Genomic DNA, 21,126 nt, shown 5'->3' with positions numbered 1-21,126 from the left:
TCAGGGTGTCGTTTTAAAGAGGAGATTCAATCCTAACAGAGGATATCTCCTTTGATTCACATGTGCCCTACTTCTGTCCCAATTAGCAATAATATCTCGATTTCGTGTTTTTTTTCCCCACCCTGTGTAGAGCACCAAATGCGCCCTAATTTGCATTGGCATTAATGTGGAAGGTACACGACTTTTACAACATATGATACAGGAGAAAAACACCACATGTCTAGCAAATGAGTGCCGCTGTGGACAGTAATTTCACTGAAAGCGATGAGAATGCGTCTGATGTTGACATGAACACACCCCGGTGTACTCGCTCTTCGGATGTTGCACTGACCGCCCGGGCATGAAGGCAATCAAAGTCACCATGTCCGTTGACAACAACGACCTCGTCATAGTGGTTGACACCGGAGCAGCGCTTTCGCCTGTATCAGAACAGACATTCGAGTCACGGTGGCCAAACGCGAACCTGCAAAAGACAAAACTCAAACTCCGCACCTACACCGGGGAACAAGTTTCAGTTCTCGGAAACTTCAATGTGGAAGTTGACTACAACGCAAGGATGTTCAACCTTTGCTACTCGTTGTTAAAGGCGATGGACCAAACCTTCTTGCACGAAACTGGTTTCAGGAAATTAAACTTGAATGGCAGCAAATCAACATTCTGCACACGACTACTACTACTAGCGTTGAGGAAGTACTCAAAACTCATTCTACAGTATTTAAGGATGAGTTGGGTACCGTGAAGGGAACAACCGCCAAGATCTACGTCGACAACCTTGGACGTCAGACCACGATTCTGCAAAGCACGCGGGTCGCGTAGTACCGTACGCCATGCGAACATTGGTGGACAATGAACTTGACCGTCTGCAAGCTGCAGAAATAATGAAACCGGTTGAGTTCTCCGAGTGGGCGCCCATAGTTCCAGTCCTATACAAGTCCTCCGTGAGAATCTGCGGGGACTATAATAGCTAACGGCGGAAATGCTGATAGGTCGACGCTTACGCTCCCACCTTGATCAGCTTTGCCCAGATGTAGCTCAGCGTGTCATCAAACAACAGGAAAAACAGAAACATCATCACGACAAGCACGCCAAGACACGTGTGTTTGAGATTGGCGACACAGTCCTAGTTCGCAACTTCACTGAGACTGGCTACTTATGGCTACCAGGCACCATTACAGGCTATGCTGGTCCAGTCTCCTTCAAAATCCGCTTAGTTCACAATGGTTGCAAGATCAGACGACATGTGGATCATCTTCGCAAACAAGAGAGCATACCACATGAACCACATCACGAGTCACACAATCTGGCCGACTACATTGACTTCGGCTCTGCTATCGCCGTCCCACTTCCAGAACAACCCGCCGTGGAAAATGTCATCCCTCCAGCAACCAAAGACCAGCCAGAACCACAAGCATCGGCCGAACCTGAACCGCAGCCTGTTCCACCAGCTGACAGGAAATACGCATCAGGAATGCACCTGACCGCTATGGATTTACAAACACTTAATCTGCATGTTCACATAGGTTAAGTACAGCTGCAGACATCTGAGGCAGAATGATCCTCAGTGCAGTTTGTTGCAAGTCAGGGTAGTCCACCCCTGTACTTAAAAGTTTATCACGTTTGTTATTTGTTGTAACTTGTAAGTTGCAAAAGTTTTTTAAAAACATATAACAGTTTTCGATTCGGCCTGGATGAAGTGATTTTTATAACAGTTGTGCTAAAGATTTTGAAATTGATCCATAACTTGCTTCACATAAGTTAAAGCTTTAATAGGACAGGTTTCATTATAGGGAGGAGGAGTGTAATATTCCGCCAATCGACAAAAAGGTGAAGCACTTTTGTGTACCTTTCACTGGGACGAGAAAGACTTCATCAACTACACAGGGACGAAGAAATGACAATAGCAAAACCAATTTAGGTATTGCAATACCTGCAAGTTTAGTTCGTAATTCGAAAAAAAAAAATTACACTGATACAAAGTAATGATGATTTCACGATATGTTACATACGTCCACCGGTACAACCAAGCAGTTACCGTCAATTTTGTCAAGAATTTAGACCTATGTTCGAAATAGTTGATACAAATCAACATCCAAATAGACTTCAAACCAGTCTTAAACATAGTTTTTAAAACCGGCTAAGCACATCACCAAAGAAAATTATATATCTCGAAGTTAATGTAAATTGATCGGCTTTGCTAAGACAATCCATTTAATGAGCTTTTCCCTTCTAAAAAAAATATGAGGATTAATAATTGCCTAATACACTCGGCAATTTATCTGGTCCTGCAACTTAACAGATGTCGACCGTTATGTACATATAGCGTAGAAATCAGAACAAACGCGAGAACCAGCTCGGGGTCGGGTTGCCAATAGTCGGCTCTAGAATTTCAACTATTCCAGGCCTAAGGTACATCTGAGAAAGACGGTTGAACTATGGTTAACGACGATTCTCGCTCGAACTTGCTTTAGTGCAATAAACACTGAACCTGCAGTCTTTTGCACAGCTGTGACGCTTGTAGTGATTGTACGCGATCACTCACTCGATGCTGCCTGTTGCCGAACGAGTGAGTGAGCAAGTGATGCTGTTCGAACCTTGGCCAGGTTTCAGGTACACGTAATCTTCTGGATTAAGATTTCCCATCTCGAGATAACCCTGTAAATAAACGAAAATAAGTATTGAACCATGAAAAAAGCAAACCATATAGGCGCAGTGAATATTAAACTTGTTGAAAGAGTGAAAACCGTGCACACTATTATTTGATTACGAAACACAACTTCGTAAATAGCACTCTTTATTCCAAAAATGTCATCGGAGATCAACTATTTTTGCGGGTTGTTTAGTACCAGAAAGATCTTTAAACCAAGTAAGGTTTTCGGATAAAAATTATGTAGATCACATTTAGGAAAACCGCAAGTTATCATGCTTTCAACGTTGTTTTGTGCAACTTGATCAGTAGCTTTATAGTAATTAAGTTGGTTTTTCTTCCAATTCGAGCGTGAATTAGGATGAGTCCGCGTATAGTTACATGCCTTTCAAATTGTATTGTTTTTGTCGTAAATACTGCTTATAAACAACGAAGTAAGCCCAAACTATGATAAATCATAGCAGTGTGTCGATCATGAAGTACAAAAGTTGCAACATGATCGGTCGTAATAACAAGAATGACTTTCCTGAGTGCGATCAGGGTTGTATACAGCGACAGAATGCTTATGGCAGAAAATATGAGAAATAAAATGACAGGTGATCAGTACACCTGCTTGGAAACTGAATACCCACCGCTGCATCTGCAAGGATGTCGTCTATGGTGGTGTGAAGACCAGCGAAATCCGGCCTGTCTTCAGGTTTCTCCTGCCAGCAGTCCATCATTATCTGGTATCTGCAATAGAAAGGGGGTAAATGTCAAATGTATATTGTTGTATACATGTATACAGACATGGAAATTGATCCCTGATTATAACGATACACTAGCGGAAACGGAAAATGGAAACACTGTTGGGAAAGATCAATTGTTGGCTCTGGAGTAAAATCCTGAGGTGAAATCTCGATTTTGTTTTGGGTCGATATACTGACTGCCATCGGATGGTTGGTCCTATTTCTGATGATAATTGGAGCAAAGAGACCGAAGCATCTACAAACCAGCCTTCAATCCTCTAAGAACTATCATTTTTACTAAACTTTTTCAACACAATTTTCTCCGCAAATTCCTTCCTGCCTGTGCACTGGCCTGCAAATGCCACAAAATCGCATTTAATCAGATACAATAATATGCTACATACGATTAATACCAACCCCATGCTGGCGATAATGATTACAATAACAGGCATTTACAAAGCGTCTTTGCCAATGAAAGGATTCAAAACGCTTTAAACAATTCAACAAGATTGGAAACACATACAATCAAAACAAATGTGTTCTTTACGAGTCCCTTAAACTGTTCAAGAGGTGATGCATCCCCGATGGTGATGGGGATAGAGTTCCATGTTTTTGGCCCTGCAACGGAGAAGGCACGGTTCCCTTTATTCGTGGTGGTGCGAGGGATGAGCAAATTGACTTCCCAGGGGAGACCTTGCCGTTCAGGTTTGCTGAGGTCCACAACATCGGAATTGTATGGGAACTTGTTGGGCACGGTTTTGTACATGTTGAGTGTTGTCTTGAGCACGGTCCGTACGTTAATTGATTGAAGCCAGTGAAGTTTTTAAAAAAACTGCAGTGGCAAGAAGCAATATATGGCGCAAAGTGCCTTGCTATGAGTATTTTTAATAGCTACAAAAAATTGCAACCGATTGCAGATAATTAAGGAGTTAATGACCCAGATCGACCCCATTAGACTTACATGTCGTCGCTACAATGCTCTGGTTTGGGTAGTCGGTAGCCCTGCTTTATTTCATCGATGACATTTTGCGATGACATGCCGGGGTATGGATGCGATCCTGATGAAAAGGTGATACAGAACGTGAGTACACAGTCAGGCAATAGTTATTGATTGATCTGTCACAACCCCAAATTGGGGCAATTTGGGGTGAAGCAGTCGTGAATTTAAGGTATAGTGACGTCAGTTTGCGTTTTGCTATAATCAAAGATACCGTTTTATAACCATACATTTTCAAAATGGCATTGAGTTACTATCTGAAAATGTGCTTCAGTTAAATACGTGAATAACAGGCCTATACTGTTTATACCCCTAAAATCTAGTCACTCATTGAGGACACCCACATTTGGCCAGAAACAAATTGTTGGGTGCGGTTAAGTGAACAAGTTAGACTCCTAAAATACGAACTTTTTTGTCGTACTGCTTATGCGTAAGTGAACATGATAATGACAGTGGTAAGTCACATGCAACGGTTCGAGTTCATATAAGGTAAACAGACAGGATTTCATAGCAGTCCTGATGTCACAATGACAGCGGTATCAAGACATGAGAAAGGAGCCTCCCAAATACACTTCTGAACTTAACGGAGATTCCGACTCACCTAACGTAACCAGTTCCCACAGAAGAACACCAAAAGACCATACGTCACTCTTGCTCGTGTACATATTACTAATCAGTGACTCAGGAGCCATCCAACGAACTGGTACCCTGCCCTGATGAGTACAAATAAACAACAGTCTGATGAAGATCGTTTCCATACCTTGGTTTTCAGAAAGAACGAGTGTTCAAGTGCTGATGTTGATGATCTTATGTTTTCTCTCAAATTGTTTGTTGTTGCCCTCCCTGGCCTCCTCTAGTTTTCGGTTTCGCCATGATGTGACTAGGATCTATTGTGATGATGCGACGAGTGATTTTGAATAGGTTTGTAATCTGGTGGTTATCACGTCTCACTTGGATCGAGGGAGATTCAATACAAGGTTGTTAGCATGTTAATCACACTACTGTTTCTTGAGTATAGTCACCGCAAACAAAATCTTGCACCTCTCCTGGGAAACTCCTCAAGAGATGATATGTGGTTCACTCTCATTGGATTCCAAGCAGTAATTATGGTCGCACAAATGTGAAGTAGAACCTCTCTTTGATTGGATTTTATAGAACACAATGTGGAAATTAGGCCTGATGAAGTTGACAGCCCTTGATGTTTTTGCAAGTGATTGATACATTAGCAGAAGGCGTCGTTCTTTTATTTTTTACTTTTTACTTACGTGCCTCTCTGGAGATTTCATGAAGTGAATATTACTCAACTAAAACTTTCGGAATCTGCGCTGGCTTCCTTTCTTAACTGACTATTTCTGGATGTATCAATGGAAAGCCGCAAGGCGCCAAACTGATTCCTAGTAAGATCCAACCACCAGAGGGTGGCCTCTAAAGTGCGTGTACTAAATGATAATTATGTTGTATACCTGTGATTGCATTTCGTACTGGCTTTTCTCGGCCACGTCTCGAGCCAGTCCAAAGTCAGACACCTTGCATACCAATCCCTCGCCAAGGAGGATGTTACGGGTCGCCAAGTCCCTGTGGATGCACTGAGAAGACAAGACAATAAACTACATCAGACTAGGGACTCAAGATAATGTGTGGGAAAGAATTAATGTGGAGTCTGTGTGATATGGCAAAAAAATGACGAACTTTTTAAATCAGTACCAGTACTTAATGCTACAGAGGCATTGTTACAAGTTTGGTTTGTAGAGCAATCAGAATGAGAGTGAATCTGCGTTGAAGGGGACCCGTCCAGAGCAAAATCATGCTAAGGGGATGATATAGAAATTGGAAAAAAATAAGTCGTGAGAAATAATCAGTTGAGAACAAGTTGTAAATAATTAACAAGGCGTTTCAGTTGATAACCGGCCTTTTTGTATAGTAAGCAAGCTGCTTTTTTTTGGGGGGGGGGGGGGGGGGAAGGGGGTTTGGTTGTCTGTTAAGGTTGAAATGTTTGTGTGTGTTGTTTTTTAATTTGCATTTGCTTGGTAGATTAATAATCCTTAATGACTAACTACACACAAAAGCTCCAGCTGGACGCACAACTACTAATCCTGCATCTTGGTAACGAGGCACACTGAAAGTGACGCATTGTCCACTGATTTATCTCCATTGACCTTACATCTAAATGCGATCTCACCTGTTTCGATGCTAGATACTCCATCCCCCTGACCACCTGAGATGCGAAAGTCAGGATCTCCGTCGGTGTCAGGTCCTTCTTCTCCTTGAACTCTTCCTTCTTCAGGTAGAAGGGTTCGGTGCCCGTCCGAATGTGTCGCAGGTAGGTCTGCAGGTCTCTATAGGGAACGTACTCCAGGATTATGTACATCGGGTCTGAAGGGAAAGACATCAAAAATTAGTTAAAAGTACAAATCATCTCGTCTGCATGTATGCCACCTGAGGGCGCTACGCCTTTGGTGAATTCGCAGGAATAGACGAAGAGTTGTCAAAACCGCTCTCACTCACAGCTTGATTCAGATAGTATGCACAAAATAAGACGCCTAGCACGGCAGTCAAGGCAAGTTCACTTTAACTTTGTGGGTATAATAAAGGGTGATTCCAAAAATAAGGGAACCCAAACGGGTGTTCCAATTGTTTTTTGAAAGAATCAGTAACAAAGGAAGTGATATTTCAGCAAAACAAAACTTTTCACATATCAAAAGCACATCAGAACACTCTCATAGCCATGATAATTGGCACTTATCATAACGTTAATTTCAGAAACACCTGCTGCTTTCAATGTAAAAGCCACACGCTTTATAATGTCTTAACACGCTTTATATAGTCTTGTCCTGTCTTCTACTAGGCTACCACAGAGACTTATGGGATTATTATGGCATTTTAGGATACGGCTGGTTTCATTTTTACTGGAATATCACGCATACCATAAATGAGATCTGTGGACAAGGTTAAAAACGGTGTTTGTTTTCCAAATTCCAAAACTGTAAAAGTACATGAGCGATTTTAATTAATTTATTTTCACGAAAAGAAAGCTTATTTGTGAGGCTTTCATATTCTAGATCTGGAAAGCGCTAGATGCAGAACTTCTTTAGAAATAGGGGGCATCACTTGGGTTTCCTTTTCTTTCGACTCACCCTGATGTACACTCACTCACTAGGTCGGCCACTTTACAACATAATTGCAGTCAGGTTTAAACACGTATTGTTTTAATTTTCAAAACTTATCGAAACTCATCAAATTGGAGATGCAACTTTTTGGTACATTATTCGAATTGTACCTTTATCAGTGCAGTATCCGAGCATAGACAGGACATTGGGATGTCGGTCCAACATGGAATACAGTCGCAACTCTTTCTTGAAATCACTCTGATCGTTGGGTGTAGCACATTCTAAACGGTAGAGGAACAAGTATTTTTGTGTCAGAAAAGTGAAGAAAAAAAAAGGCTGTTTGAGGTGCAATTTTGTAAAAAGGGTTTCGAGGCAAAAATAAGCACAACTATGGGTGTGACTGGTTTGGTGATAATCTACTGAAAGGCAGTGAATCATTTTCGGGTAGAGTACCCGCGAATTTGTGAAACTGTTCTATAAAAGTAAACAGTAAAAAATTGCAGTCTGTGATCGCCACATATGTTAAGCGTACGTGAACATTGTCTTAACTTTGCCAATGGGGGGGGGGGGGAGGTGACGTCGCACTTTTTCAGCGTAAAGTGAACTAAATTTGTCCAACCATCGTCGACGAGCTTGCTTTGACTCGAATGGACCGTTCCGGATATTGCAATATTCCAGCCCCGCTCCGCCCACCTTTGATTCGCGTACACTCTTCACAGTGCTTGTGACTGAAAATTGACCCCGCTATATTGCAGAGTGGTCACCTGTTCAAATGTCGTTATCTCATTAGTCAATGAAAGACTATCAAAGTCCCTCCAATAACTACAAATCTGTGTAGTACTTTAGCCCTATGAAAATGCCGTACCTTTCAACATCTTGACAGCCACCGTCGTATTGGTTCCCCTACGGATGATTCCCTCTGCCTCGGCCTTGTAGACCACAGCAAACGAGCCGCTGCCTAACTGGCCGAGGATGTGTAGTTTGTCCCGCGGGAACTCCTTGGCCGGTCCATTTAATTTCGATGTCGATGCTTGGAGAGTGTCAATCAAATAAACATTCGACAATTTCTGCAAGACGGTAAAACAATCGTCAAAATGGAACGGACATTGTGCTTTTAAACAGTTTCCGAGTTAATAACAAGGTCAGATCGAACTTTCTAGGGCGAAATTGTTGACGACATGCAAGTTCTTACGTTGTGAGTCCGCAAAGCGTCGAACCAATTTCAACTCTGGCATGTGCATTCTCAAAAAAGTGGAAACTGGTCTTGACAAGGCATAATTAGGATGATTTAAAATGTGACAACTTTTGGCATAATCACATAAGATATTGCTTGAAATTCTGACTAGATTTACAAAGGTATCTACCAACAATTAGGTACTCAAAGCGCTGGTAAATATGACTATTATTAAAGACAGGTAATGAAGTTCATGAGAAATATGAGACCCATTATGTAGCACCTTTTAAAAGGTTTAAATGCTGTGTGGCATATTGCAGCAACTGCAAGAAACCCCTTCATTTAACGTTGGTTCTTTAACACATGGGACCAACGGCTTCATGTCCCATCCGAAGGACGAGGCAATAACGGTAAAGCGCCTTGCTCAAGCTGAGAGCACAATCACCGTGTTCCCGTGAGGATTCGAACCCATGTACCACAAAACACGAGTCGAACACCGTAACTATTGGACCACATCACCACTCAAACTCCAACAGTTTGACCCGGAAATCTTGACAGAAGAGTTATTTTGACCCAAAAGAGTAAAAAAAGGGATCGATGATTCGTTCTGAAAAATTGTCTGAGTTTCTCGTCAGGCTTAAAAGACAGAATCTGTCATTATTTAGAAGCTGCATTTTAGACACTGCATAGTCACCAGTGATTCTTTCATCACTTTTTTTCGGATGTAATACAAGATAGATAAAAACAAAATTAGACGTCTTTAGACACTACCCAGCACCTTTTGGATGAGCTCCTGTCCACACCCTCTATCGACTGCAGACAGCCGGCTGCCTCTGCGCTTGCGCCGTGACCTTTTGACAAAGCAAACCACGACAATGACCAGCACGACAATCAAGACGACGACGACAACGACAATGACAACAACAACATTGATCGTCGTGGTGTTTGCAATAGCGTCTGCAGGAAAAAAACCCAAAAAACATAATCGATTACATTTCACCTTCAATAAGTTTTAAATCTTGGTTTTAACTTCTTTTTAAACTTGTCTTCTGAATGGTTAGAGTACATTTTTTAAAGTCCAAGGTCAAAGTTGATCAGGAATCCGAATCGTATTTGACACGATACTTTAGAGACTCAAAATGAGTTCATGTTCATTAAGTTGGTTATCTCCACGATCGGAGTCAACATACATTTCATTCAACCTCAATCTATCACGATACATCACACATTAAATCTTTCAACATGGAAGCAAAGAGATTTGGATCTTTCTAGAATGAGTATGACGACTAATTATACAAGATTTTTTTACAGAATGCATATCATACTCGGCAATATAAATAGTCAGTGGAAAGACCAAGGTTAGTAAGTACACATGTATGAACAGGAACCAGATTATTTTCATGGCTAAAACAAGCTATGTGGCTAACATACCTAATGCGCTAAAAATGAAGAATATAATGTGTAATAAGAGTACTCAACAAAGTACTTCAAACAGACATACAAATGCAAATGATGTGGGTGATAACATGTAACATTGGTTAAATATAGTGAGTAAGTAATGTATATATATATATATATTAGCTATCGGTGTGTTTTATTTCTGTTCTAACAATATTAGTGTTTTTGAATCAACTAGCTTTTTGGTGGGAGGACATAAGCTTTCTAAAATTACAACTGAGTCTTGCTATCAGAGACAACATGAACTGATTGGAGATGTCGTGAACTTAAAAAGACAGACCGATGGTGATTCGAATATATATATTAAGTACCCACTCAAAACACACAATTCTACGCGAGTGACTTTATATATCGTCACTATATCACAAGGGGACGGACATGTGGATTTTTAAAAAAGACCGTTTTCGAGATAATTGCAAGAGAAGTTTCTCCAATTTTAAAACTGCAAAAACTACTACTTGGTGCCTTGAACAATTTCAAGAAAAGTAACTATTATTTCAATCACTGTTGCACATATTTGTCCCTAGTTTCATAGCATGGTACTCTTTAGTTCTGAAAAGAACTTGTCCTCCTGACGATGACTAAAGCAGGCTAGCCGAAACGTTGAGACCAAAGACAAGTTCTTTTAGAACAAAACTAAAACTAATGAGTGATACGAATACCCCACCATGCAAAGCCTAAAATCTGACAATGTACTCACTTTGGCAATCCCCTCCACTAAAACCGGCGGAGCAGGAACAGTTATAGAAATCACCGGTGGACTGTGGGATACACGTGCCGCCATTTTGGCAAGGGTTTGGGTTGATACAAACATTATCTACATGTATATGTAAAATAAATAGAGATTTAATCACCACAGAGCTTAATAGCAAATCATTTGTGAAATAGCCAATGTGAACCCCCAAACACTTCGGTCGCGTAATTTCTTATTCCCAGGACGGTAGGGACCAAATCATGAATAATTCAGTAATTTCGATCTGGCCAGAATGTTTATTCATGAGAACAGTACAACGATATCAAGAGCATTGTTAGTAGATAGAGTAGCCTATTGGGAACGTGGCGAGATGAGCTATGGAAACAACCATACCTGGTTCGAATCCACGTCGTCGCTGCTCATTTTCGTCGACTATTTTTCTTTTCCAAATTGATCTTTAAGATAATTTTGATTTGAGAGAAAGCGAGAACTAAAACCTAAAGTGTCATGCAATGATTCAAGGAAATGCATGACTTGGCCCTAGCCCTTCTATGAAAAAAAATACGCTCCCGGATCTGACAATATCAAAAGAGGGCGCTCTCCCTGTGTTATGCATATTCATGAAAGTCCAGGGAATTTAGAAAATAAATTATATAACAAGGAATAATAGTGTTTAAATCACCGACGATTGGCAGCTCATTCGTGGACTGGTTGGAAGAAGTCCTGACTTCTAATCAGGTGATCCGAGTTCGAATCCCAGTCAGCGTTTTGCACTTCTTCTTATTTTGCCTTTTCAATAAGTTAAGGGGCAGGAACATTTCTCGCAAGACGTTAAGCCTATCTTGGGTTTGTGTTGTGGAAAACAAGGCATTAGGTGTGCATACAATGGACCAATCAGAAGATGGAAAGCATAATGTCAGTTGGGAAAAAAATCGCTCCTCGGTCGGTATGTACGTCCGCCTGTTGTGATCAACGAGCCTCTTCATACGTACATTCTAATGAAGTTCAACTGAACTATATTATCCTTAAGTCTGAATCGAAGAAGTCAGTATTCATTATTTCGAATACAAACTTTGTGTAGTTCAGTCTAGTTTCACTCTGTTTTGATTATGATAGGTAAATGCATTTTACATATTGCATACCTTCACATGTTGGTACCGAGTCACTCCACGTGACGTTGTTGTAGCCAGTCTCAATGCATTCAATGCTGGATGCTCCATGGAGGGTATATCCAGGGTCACAGGAGAAATCTACACGAGTCCCGAAGAACTTGAAGTTGATGAGATTGTAAGACAGTGAACGCGGGTTGGTGATGGTGTGGTCTCCGTTGGTGGGTGGTCCTATGTCGTTACTACACACTCCTTGTGATACTGCAATAAGACAACATAATACGTATCTTGTGAACTTCTGATGAGGCGATCCATGTTGTTGATGAGTCAATCACAATTCCGTTCGCAAGTAAACCGCAAGTTACTTCACAAGTCCGGCCAAAAGTTAAGCCCCAGTCACACAATTACGGTTTTGAAATGTGAATATCCACGGTATACCAAAAATCAATCGATCACGATGAACCGTCGAGATTAGTGGAGAAATCAAAGTTCTAAGAATGCTCTACGGTTTCAGAACGGATAGCCGCGACTGATCTACGGTTTCTCTACGAATACATCACGGTTTTGTCAAGAATATGGACGGATTGGTGACGAAAATCGACGGTATTACTGAGAATAATGACGCCAACGTCACGGTTGTCTGTTATTGGACCACGGATGACCAAGGTTCTCCTACGAATAAAGCTTAAACATTTGTAGTACAACTTTAGCAGAACTCTAGCACATCCTGGCATATCCGTAGGACATTCGTAGCGAATTCGTAGAGATTTCTACCACGAATGAGCTACGAATCTCCAATATGAACGAATAAAGCCACGAATAACACTACGAATAAGTACGGTTGTCCCACGGATGTCCCACGGTTGCACTACGGATTAATGTTCATGACGGTTTACCACGGAAGTTATGAACAGTTTTAAACTCCCGTAGCCTTTCCACGAATACCCAAGGAAGATGAATGATAACCATGGATGTACCAAGGATGAATACGGTACTCCCACACTTTATCACGAATTTCAAATCGTAGAGATCCGTATAGCTACAAACCGTGAATGTGTGACTGGGACTTAACATTGGATGAATGTTGACAAAGGAATGCCCTTGTCTCATTTTATTTCAATAGTTTTTGACATGACGAAGGACTGGATGATTTATGATGGATTTATGAGGACGTGTGATGTAGTCAACTGGCTTTGAATGAAAATCCACAGTACATTTGAATGAACTGTAAAATGTGTTCAGTTGGTTATTTTTTTCTACTCACCTGTGTACACGGATATGCGCCATTTGCCTCCACAGATCTGATTGCTGTTTCCGGGGCAAAAATATTTGCAATCGGAATCCGGCTCTTTACCGTGTTTATCGTAGTTGTCATTCCCACACCAGCATTCGTATTTGTATTCCATTCCCGCATATTTATACTCCGTAGGTTCCAAACAGTTTCTGAAGCACCACTCTACCGACTGTTCATATTCTGTGGCTGCTGGGCCGACCGATAGGGAACGATATTCAGCGTCCCCAAAACATCCCAAATAACCAGGAGCTGGAAAAAGAAAACAAATTTGAAAACATAACTCGTATCAAACCTACCCGAAGCCAAGGGCGGATCCGCCCCCCCCCCCCAAAAAAAATACCCCCCGAAACCAATTGTTGGTTTGTTTATGTGACGTCGCAATAAAGGCAGGCAATGAGTACACCACCATCTTTTCTAACAAAACATTGGCTAAAGTCGTCAGAAAATTGCCTCAGATCGCACCACAAAGCATCGAGAATCCCAAAAAAATTTGGGGCCCTTAAGCGGGCCCCGAACCCCACGCCGTAATTTTTTGACCCACTTTTTGGGAGACACAAAACAATTTTGGGCCCCCCCAAAAGAAATTGTGTTCTGGATCCGCCCTTGCCCAAAGCATACATAAAGTTCGTCAAAATGTCCTAAAGGTGTCAAACCAATAAATACTAGATGTACTTAAGATTGGGCCCTAACTACATATTACTTTATTTACCAGCAATGTCAGATGCTGCTCGTATGATCGAGCTACGGGTTAGTAACAAAGATCGGAACCCAAACCTCAAAAAATATGTTTCATATTTAAAAAAACAAAACAACTATGTAGCACCAAAAATAATAATTACCGGAAAGCCAATTTCATCAGCTACTTTTGGTTAAAAAAAATAATGTTCAATCCGTTTAGGGAATATTGCTATTTAAACGCAATGACACTAAAACATGTTTCGTCCAAAAAAGAAAGCAATATATTTATTTATTGGATTGCAGTGCTAATGATGTTATCACCGTACATTGGTCTTGAAATTCGACTCTTTCTTGGTAAAGAATATATCGTTGGTTTACTGCACAGTTGTGGTTTTGACAAACTCGCTGACTTTCCCGCCAAAGTTGATATAGCTTGTTTGCTTGATTAAAGTGGTTCATCTTCATCATCACTGCACTTTTCTTCAATATGCCAGTAAACTTGTGTCCAATTACATGTGCTGCGTGTGTAAATATAGTCTATACACATCTACAATGTCGCCCTCTATGGTAATTTTGTAACTATAATATCTTTCATTGTACATGTATAAAACAATCAATTACATCGCTATTTCAATTTTGAGGTTCATTGTTTAAAATTTTAGGTGCTTTTGGCCAAACGAATTTTTGGAGACATTGGAAGGAGAATATTTCGTGGAGAACATTTCGTGGCGGCCAGAGAACAAAACGTGGCGGCCATTTTGAAAAGCAAGATGGCTGTCATTCATTGGTTTTCTGATGAAAATTAAAACAGTCAATCTTAAACCCTTGATATTTACAATTAGGGGTGTAAGGCCACCAAGATTAATTTCATAATATGACATTCACAAGTTGAAAATGATCCTAAAATGACGTCCATTTTGAAATTCAAGATGGCCGCCATCTGCAACACTCAGTATTTTGCCAACATGTTTTTTTCTTGTTCCTGGGGGTCTAATTAAGGTTTCTAGCTAGGTGGCATGGTGTCATCATTCGGTGTCTACGGCACTTAATTTCATGCCATAATATATCCCTGTGATGCATAGAATTCCAAACGGCCCAGGAATAAGCTTTCGCTTCTCAAGCGCTCCATTCGCTCCAGGCCGGCTATGTGTGTGGCACCGGTACTGGTGAAACATTCACCACGTACATCGAGACACTAAATGTTAGGTACGTGTAATATAAATATTCATATCCTCCTAAAGCTAATCTAATCAGAATGCTTCTCCGTTCAATTTTTTGAGCACGCATATGGGACCGAGGATGCAGGAATCGTTGTAGACTGTTTCCCTGGTCCCCCCCCCCCCCAATATGTGGAGACCGGTACCTAGCGCGAATTATGATTATATTCCAAATCACTGTGCATGGACGGTGATCCAACACACGCTTTTTGAAAAACTCACTCTTGTCTTACCACCTAAAGTACGCAAAATCATCAGTGTCTCCACTCTCCATGAAGGTAACTTTTTCAACTGCATAGGTTTTAAATACTGAGCAGTAATTTTTCTCTCTCCCTCTCTTTATTAATATTTGTCAGAGACACTTTCGAGTTCAGCAAAAAAAATCGATGGTAATCACATCCGAAATTGAACAATGGTGGCACAGCTATTGTCTTTTTTGCAAAAGGATCTGGTTCGGGCAAACGTTACGGTTGTAATGTTCAATTCAGGAGGCGGAATTCAGACCTGTACACGTCATGCATATATTTGCATACATCAGGAGGGATGCCTCCTGATGTGTGCAAGATTCACCGCTAGCTACCCGTCCCCATATTTGAAATCCAAAGGACAATGGGGACAGGGAATCAGACTAGAATCGTTGCTGCATGTGTATTATACCGCGCGCTTCACGTAAAACTGGGACGGTATGCGGTTGTCAGATACGGTGCAGTGCGCTGCGCGGCGGCGCAGGCGGACTAAACCCGGCAAAATGCCGACTTGATTTCTAGTCTACCTACCAGCACACTCTCCAGACGTGTACTCTTCAACCGCCAACTCGGCAAGTTGCAGAAATGCACGTGCTGCATCCACACCGGGCATGGAAGTATTGATGTCCAAGCTGACATACCTAGCAAGCCGCGGTGGCTCGCACAGGAACGTGATCTCGGCTCCATTCTGAGACTGTTCGCTGGTAGCCGGTGAGCCGCACGGCAGGTTCTCGTTGAAGTTGGGGCTCAGTCCAGCTCGGGCTATCGCCCCGATGAAACGAAAACCTATAAAAAGAAAAAACAGTTCAACTTTATTCGTCACCATTTTCACGAAGAGCCACATATGTCGATTTTGAAGAAGAAGCGTTTTCGAGATAATCGCAAAAGAAGTTTCTCCTATTTTAAAACTGCAAAAAATACCACTTTGCAACAACTTTGTGAAGCAAGGACCATCACACTATTCTGTGTGAGCTGAATTTTTACATGAACCCAGTAACAAGACTTAATTCAGCAGTTAATTAGTGAAAATTAATTAGTAAAGATATGTGGCTGTTCGTGAAAACGCAATTCAGGTTTCTGACATATTGGCCCTTTCTGTTCAATGTGTATTTCCATAGGCGCGCGTGAGTACTCGCGCGCAGCTGAAAATGTAACAAAGATATGTGGCCCTTCGTGAAAACGCAAATCTCATTTGACCTACTTTTACGTATTTCCGTGAAATGGGTTTTGTACGCGTTCAAAGGGCCAAAATGTATGTGGCTCTTCGTGAAAACGCAAAATTCAATTATCGAGATTTTGGACTCTTGCAACATTAATGTAACTTGGAAATTAATGATGCTTTGCTTACAGAAACATGTCAAAATGGTTAAGTACATTGTTTTAAAGCAAAATATGGAAAAAAATCAAAATCGAAAAAATGGTAGTTTTTGACATATGTGGCTCTTCGTGAAAACGGTGACGTATTATGTACAGACATGGTTATCAGAATGTCTGATATATATATGATATTTATAATTATCTCTGGATGATTCTCAAAATCTCCTGATTTAGTTTGTATACATTACAGATTATTTTGAATGCATATACATTTTGAAATTAGTAAAAATTTGCAATATCAAAGTGACTGGTCTTTAAGCAATTTTACCCCATCCATTCATTCGGAGGGTGACGTTGATTCTACCCAAGCAGTGCTTGCTACCTAGTTTCAGCAGCCACCAAGGATGCGGATCATTAGCATCTGAAATGTAGGAAAGGAAGAAAATGTTTTCAATTCAAATGTACTTTGTGTATTTTTAACAACTGCGAACAAAGTGGTGACGTTGATGCTGAGGGTGGCGAAAGCTAACAATGGTGAAAATGATAAAGATCGTGTCAGTTGGGATGCAAGGCGATGGGGACGGAGAGGCAATGGGGAGCGATTGGGAAGGGGAGGTACGTGGTGATGGACATGAGGTGCACGTGGGTATGGGACCTGGGATGGCAGGGAGGGAAGAGGGCATTGGGATAACGATCAGTGGGTGATGGGGATAATAATGGGGATGGGGACGAGGATCAGATTGGAAATGGGGACGGAGAGGCAAGGGAAAGGGATTGTGAAGGGGGATGGTGATGGACAGGAGGTGTACGTGGAGAGGGGACCTGGGATTGCAGGGGAGGGAAGAGGGCATTGGGGGTAACGGTCAGTGGGTGATGGGATCAGTATGGGGATGGGGACAGGGGCCAGTATTTGGATAGGGACGGGGGTCAGTGTGGGGATATGAACGGATTCAGTGCAGTGTGGGGATACGGACGGGGATAAGTTTTGGGATAGGGACGGGGATCAGTATGGGGATGGGGAAGAGGATCAGCCTGGGATGGGTATTAAGTATGGGCATTCGGAAGAGGAGAAGATTTGCTTGATCAGGTGAGGGAATGATCAGTGAAGGAATGGGGACGGAGAGAAGGATGGGTATGAGGACGGGGATCACATTGCGATCTGTGTTGATAAGTGTTGCGATGGGTATTGGATGGGGACAGGAAAAAGTATATAGGGATTATAATGGGAATTAGTATGCTGATTGGAACAGGTTCAGCATGGGGAGGAGGATATCAAATTACGGAGATGCGCACGGAGATCAGTGTTTGGATGGGGATGGGGATCCGTATAATGATAGTGGTGGGGATTAGTATAAGGATGGGGACCGGATTGATATGTAGACATGGATTGGTATGGGGAAGAAAATGGGGGATGTGGATCAGTATTGGGATGCGAAGGTGGATCAGTATGGCGATAGGAACGGGCATGAGTATGGAAATGGAATGGCATCAGTATGATAGTGACATATTTCAGTATGGGGAGGGGATCAGTATGGAATCAGTATGGTGATAGGGCGGGAATCAGAATGTGGCCGGGGATCTGCATGGGTTTGGGGTGGGGATCTGAAAGTGGCCAGGGGTCAGAATGGGGCGTTCTGAATGCATTTATTATATCAATGTCTTCCGCTTTTTCTTTCTGTGAATTGGCCTCCATACATTTGTTTAATTAACTTACCAGTTATTATTCTTTGTCCATTTTCTATGCAATGTAAATAAATGTCTCTTGAATTAAAATGAATTATTGGGGGATTTGGTGGCTGGACGTTGGCATGGGGCGGGAATGAGGACTGAGGAGATTGATGAGGATGCAAATGGTGGAGGGAGGAGAAAGTTGGTACATAGTCATTGATTTTGAGAATGACGCAGGTGACGAGGGAGACGAATTCGACGATGACATGAAGTTACAGCAAACGCGGAGGTATAATTCGCATTGTTCTTACCAGTGTGCGTGTAGGTATATTTCCGTCCATCTATAGCCTTATAAGAAGGGTGAGCGTCCCATGTTGAGCTCTGTGATGTATTTTTCCCATAAACAGGGAGGGCTGAAATGAATCAGGTTTTTGACAACAATTTAAACAATGACAACCGACGCAATGAATACACCATGAAGTCACTTAAATTTCCATCTAAATGTATATTATTATCTCGGTGTAAAGTTACAAACAAATCGAACATTATAATGCTGTAGATATGTGCCATTAATAGAAAACATCATGCTGATGTCACTTTAATTTCTATCTATGATACATCCCGGTATATGCACATGCAAATCGGGTCTATGGTTCTTGAGATATAGACCTTAGAAAATTGTCCATTTAATATGATATCACATGACATGTGATGACGTCATGAGGACATCACCTCGATTTTCATATGTACCACACGTGTGCACACCCCTGTCTATATGCATACCAAGTTTCAACCCAATCGGACTGGTACTTCAGAAATTACGGCTACTCGAAACAAAATGCACTTCTAATATGTAGTGACGCAAGATGCTGTCATCGTAACGGAAATCATCAGGGTCCATCTCTGGTTAAGTGTATGGCTTGAAGAAGAACGTGTACAAAATATTGTGGAGAAAAATACATCTTTAATGTGAGGTTACACTGCGCATTGTAAACTACATGTACGGGCCTGATGCACGAGTTGGCCATTCCCTGAATGCATTTCATTAAGTGATATCTGTTGAATTGGATGGTGCCAGACTCTTTATGCAGACATAATGCAGCCTTATTTATTGTCATTTTTTTAGTCTGGCTTTTACGATGTGTATATTACACATTTTAAATTATTCATTAAAGCAGACTGAAATTAATTATTAATTACCTGCTTTCATTTCTCTTCACAAGTTCCAAAAATTTAGATGTAACCTCAATTTCAATTCAACGGGGCCGACTGGTGCATAAGGCCCAATAGGCCTTTTCTACATCATGTCAATGCCGGTGTGGACGGACATTCTGTCCCTAAAAAACTTTGTCTGGTTTGTCTACGAAATTGTGTCCCTGACACAGTTTTTCCTAGGTTATACTGTCAACCTTATAAAACACATGTCTTTTAATTAACAGATTAGCAATTTGCCTATTTCGCCTTGGCCGAGGAGATTACAATTACACAAAGCAAATTTTGCAAGTAGGTTGTAAAGTTCTGTTTTTTATTGAAGCGTGACCTTGGAAATACCAAACGACTGATGTCACCTACCAGCACACTCTCCAGACGTGACGTTTTCCACCGTCACCTCGGCAAGTTGCAAATATGCCTCTCTCGGATCCACACCGGGCATGGAGGTATCGATGTCCAAGCTGATATACCTAGCCGTCCGCGGTGGCTCGCACAGGAATGGGATCTCAGCTCCATTCTGAGACTGTTCGCTGGTAGCCGGTGAGCCGCACGGCAGGTTCTCGGTGAAGTTGGGGCTCAGTCCAACTCGCACTATCGCCCCGGTGAAACGATAACCTAGAGAGGAAAAGACAGTTCTACTTTGTAAATTACAGTTTTGCAAAAAAAACATCTTTCTAAAAAGAAAACCTCAATGAATAATAATTCGTGGGGTGAAGTGTAGAGAACATTTACCCCCGCCATACTTTCGGAGAGTGACGTTGATTCTACTCAAGTTGTGATTGCTACCTAGGTCAAGCAGCCACCAAGGATGCGGATCATAATCATCTGGAAGGAAGGAAAGGAAGAATATTAAAGGGTCCATGAAGTGAATATTTATTAGGAACTTGTTTTGTGCTTATTTCTAATCCTCTAAACTCCGGTTCATAAACTTCATGCGTAATGCAAATGCGAAGCGAATTTGACGTCATGAAACATTTGCTGCGAACTTTGCCTGAGTTGAAATATGTTTTACAAATTTAAACGTGAATAGTTGCCATGACGGCACAATTTGTGTTCTCTTTTGCGCCGAGTATGAACCGCGCTTTTTGAGTCTGAAAACTACTTGACGTTCCCTGGTTACTTTTACTAAAAAGAGCACCTCTCTCAACGTTTCAAATTTTCCATGCTTTTCCAGACAACAAAGGGTGATTTTGCAGTGGTGTTCTTTCAGTAAGACATTGTCCATTTTATGTGTTTTTTTTCTGCTGAAATTATGAACCCAAACATTTGTTCATTGAAGACATTTGAGAGAAAAGTTTGCTCACTGGCTTACTGCCATGAGCTGACACATCAACTCTTTCGCTACGGCGAGCCGCTGACAGCAGCACACAACAATTGTACAAGTCGTACGGAAAGCCGCTGGCAGCGGCTCGGTTTACGTCGTCGTGAATAAACAGGGTATCCCCATGACGTGTGCCTTGTCTACACAATTTATATCGTATAACCTCTGACCCTAGTTTGAGCCGCTGCCAGCGGCTTTCCGTCTCGCCGGGGTCTGCTGCAGGTTATTGTGAGCAGTTTGTTTACAGAGATATACATTTAAAG

At 41.6% G+C, this 21,126-nt stretch overlaps 1 protein-coding gene across 1 annotated transcript; it reads right to left on the bottom strand.

Annotated features, from left to right (window-relative positions):
* Positions 1–1,688: 1,688 nt before the first annotated feature.
* On the bottom strand, positions 1,689–20,152 carry LOC119736085 (proto-oncogene tyrosine-protein kinase receptor Ret-like). Its single transcript, XM_038210090.1, has 16 exons — positions 19,903–20,152; positions 18,642–18,743; positions 16,991–17,083; positions 15,877–16,131; positions 13,176–13,454; positions 11,945–12,172; positions 10,809–10,925; positions 9,429–9,607; positions 8,342–8,543; positions 7,647–7,757; positions 6,549–6,742; positions 5,833–5,955; positions 4,971–5,082; positions 4,334–4,430; positions 3,277–3,376; positions 1,689–2,652 (listed from the first exon to the last, which is right to left on the bottom strand). The coding sequence occupies exons 1-16, from the start codon at positions 19,982–19,984 to the stop codon at positions 2,536–2,538; spliced, it is 2,391 nt and encodes a 796-aa protein (XP_038066018.1). The 5' UTR covers positions 19,985–20,152; the 3' UTR covers positions 1,689–2,535.
* Between the last annotated feature and the right edge of the window lie 974 nt (positions 20,153–21,126).

This window comes from Patiria miniata, unplaced genomic scaffold, assembly GCF_015706575.1.
Source record: "Patiria miniata isolate m_02_andy unplaced genomic scaffold, ASM1570657v1 HiC_scaffold_29, whole genome shotgun sequence".
In the NCBI taxonomy this organism is placed as follows: domain Eukaryota; kingdom Metazoa; phylum Echinodermata; class Asteroidea; order Valvatida; family Asterinidae; genus Patiria; species Patiria miniata.
The sequence above is the reverse complement of the archived record's forward strand: the minus strand, read 5'-3'. Positions and strand labels throughout refer to the sequence as shown.